General features: G+C 47.0%; 1 protein-coding gene across 1 annotated transcript in view; it reads right to left on the reverse strand.

Moving 5' to 3' along the window:
• Positions 1–2,586, reverse strand: part of PLA2G15 (phospholipase A2 group XV) — a 40,030-nt gene extending 37,444 nt beyond the window's left edge. Inside the window, exon 1 of the mRNA XM_025198438.1 lies at positions 2,461–2,586. Within this exon, the coding sequence (XP_025054223.1) occupies positions 2,461–2,586 (126 nt within the window). The remainder of the gene's footprint in view (positions 1–2,460) is intronic.
• Positions 2,587–3,135: the final 549 nt, after the last annotated feature.

A 3,135-nucleotide genomic window follows, 5' to 3' on the forward strand; every position in this document is an offset into this window, starting at 1 on the left:
AAGAGTGTGTGAGGGGGAGGGGCGGGTTGTGCTGCGATCAGTGTGCGTGCGTGCGGGGGGTGTCACTGGGCACGTTTGTGTGTGTAGGGGGTGGTGTGTGGGGGGTGTCAGTGGGACTGTGCAGGGGTGTGGGGAGGGGTGTTGGTGTCCGGATCAGTGTCAACGTGGGTGTATGTATGTGTGGGGGTGTCAGTGTGTGTGGGAGGGGTGTCAGTGTAGGGGGTATGCGAGGCTGTGTGGGAGGGTGTCAGCGTGGGTGCAGGAGTGGGGGGCACAGATAACCTTGTGGTTATCTGTGGGGTTGCATTTTGAGGGGTGTTCAGTGCACTGAATAATAAGAGCTGTCAGTTTGCAGGAACAAGAGGGGCATGCATACAGGATGCTGGAGCTAACTCCCCTCCCAGCTGCAAAGGGACCAGGCCAGCCAGTAACTTTTGAGGGCAGCACATTGAACTTTGACTCTAGCCCTGACGAGTCGGTGAGCAGATTGCCATATTGTATCATGGAGACCTACTGCTTGGCATGTTTGGAAGGGGAGGGTTGGAGGTTGTGGGGAAGAGAGATGATTCGGCCTTTATACAAGCAATGAACTCCACCAAAGTTATGGCAAAGGATTTTTAAAAATGCAAGTAGCAGAACTCATCAGGTTTCAATGCATAAAACAACTAAGTAGGAGAAATCCTGCCTATTGGCACATTATCCTACAGACCACTCCAAGTTGTACGGTGGTGGTTTGTGTGTGCACTGCCCCCTTTAACCTAAATATCTGGTTCTGACTATTATTGGAAGCGAAATACAAGAGTAGAGTTACAAATGGGGTAGTTGAACCTGCATGGCAATTCCTGTATACAACTTCCAGCACAGTCAGTCAGAAGGCAGGATACATATGCACCTCTATAGACTAAATAATATATAGCACAAGCTTTTGTGGGCCCTCAGTCAGCATCATTTATAGAGCACGGGGTTTTTCCCAGACAAATTCCTTCCCCTGGCAGGTCACACTCTAGGGCAGATTGTATCATGAATAGCGAGGGGGTGGGGAATGATTAGGGATAGAGGAACCGCCCCTCAATGGCTGTTATAGTCTCAACAGCCTATTTACACTGTGAACTCTAAAACTCAAATGACTCATTGCTGTGGCTATTTATCAATTATCAGGATTCAGCAGTTTGGAATTCACGCACAGAGACAAGACAGAGCAGTCAGTACTGAATGGTGAGGTGATAAATACAGGAATGATGTGGGTAAGGAGTCAGAAAAGAGCAATGGGGGAGAGTTTGGGGCTGGCATGAAAAGTTAAAGGGTATTTTTGCTCCCCTCTCAGTCCCTACTTTAGCAGTAGAACAGGATTCAATGTAAACCCTGGTTCACCAAATATTGACAGACCATAGAGCCAGAAGGAGATACTTGGCAAATCCCCAAGGAGGTAAGGCTGACATTCTGAATTTTCCACGTTATATATGGCTTCCCTCCCACTGTCCTGTGGACAGACAAGTGACAGTATCATGTCCTACTCGGTTTGCAAGTTTCATAATCATCACTTACACAGAAAGTTCACCTAGACACTGGAAGTCTGAGAATAGGGTATATCAACAACACTTCTCAACCCCGCTCATTCTTCTCCATGAGATGGTACAACAACAGTCCTCTGTTCAAAACGTACCACGTATAGAGTATTTCTGCTCTCTATGCTATACAGTCCTACACCCTGTAGACATAGGTCCTCTCAGCCCAGAAAACAGCTTGTGTTTCTTCCTCAAACTAACGGATCCATCTGCAGCCCAAATGCTGTTATTTAAATGTTTGCCTATCTAAGGAGGCCTGCTGTCATCCCATCCTTCCCCAAACTGAATGCCTCAGGATACATCAGGAATTTTTCCTCCTCAACAAGGAAGAGTCACTCCCTCCTCTGGCTGGGACACATTTGCAATTCCAAACAATCATCACTGCCCTATTTTTTAATATTAGGGCTGTAAACAGCTCATAGTTCATTTACAACTTGTCCACTCTGCAAACCAGTGGCAACCCAACAAACTTTGTTTTCTCTTAGTGCAAAGCACTCTTTGGGCTTTATGTAAATAATGGCCACCAATACAAAGATTGTTGCTGCTATCTCCAGTCTACTAGTTGTCCACCAAGGAGATCTGAAAGATTCTCTGAAGCTCCTCAATTAATACCAGATATTTTGCACATACACACACTCCCCCTATACCTTAACAGCTCTGTCTTCTGACTGATCCAGTTCACTTGATAGTCTATAACACACATAAATGGATAACCATCAACTTCCTGTTTCTATGCCACAACCACATACCCACATGCCCATCACTGTCTTCTTTAGCTATCATAATAATGCCACACTGTCTCTGCTCCCTCCTTCTTGCCCTTCCCATCCTAGTCCCCACCACCACAACCCCTCTGTTTCTTTCCCAGTCTTTAATCTCCATCATCTTTATTTGCCTCTTCTTTGTTGCTCTTTCCACTCTCCCCCACTTCATCACTATCATCTTCTTTCTTCTTGTTGTAGTTATTGTCTCTCTGGGGGTCTTGTTCCTGAACAGTCTGTTCCAGTTTCTTCTCTTCCATATGATCCCTCCTGTCTCCTCCCTGTCATCTTTTACTGTCTTCCTGTAAGCAGCCTTGCATCTCACTCAGTCCCATTATGATGCAGTCCTCAACTGAGAGGTCTGTGTTCCTCTACATGAGCAGGTTCCTGGCCTTCCACATGTTGTTTCTGAAGCAGGACATGAACTGGTTCAAGTGGTTTGTTGGGGCCCCTTTCTGCTGGGTTATGTGTCCAAACAGCATTGCCACTCTGGTCAGGATCTTGACCGCTGTCATCATCATGAGGAGTATAATTACTCTCCTCCACACCCCCCTGGCAGTACCAGAGGAGATGGTCAATTGTCTCCTCTTTCCACCAGCAGGTTTGCTTGGGGCAAGTTAAAGAGCCTCTCTACCCCTCTCTTAGTCTTAGTGCCTGCATAAGGAGTGCCCAGTGGGCTACCTGCCAGTTCAAGTCCCTCTGTTCTTTCTGCAGGTCCTTGTGGAAGATTCATTCCCATACAGTTTGGCAGATGTTGCCGGGTATTGGGTCCATGGGCGATAGCCTGTTCCATGCCCTTACCACCTCCT

This window comes from Alligator sinensis, unplaced genomic scaffold, assembly GCF_000455745.1.
Source record: "Alligator sinensis unplaced genomic scaffold, ASM45574v1 scaffold97_1, whole genome shotgun sequence".
NCBI lineage: Eukaryota > Metazoa > Chordata > Crocodylia > Alligatoridae > Alligator > Alligator sinensis.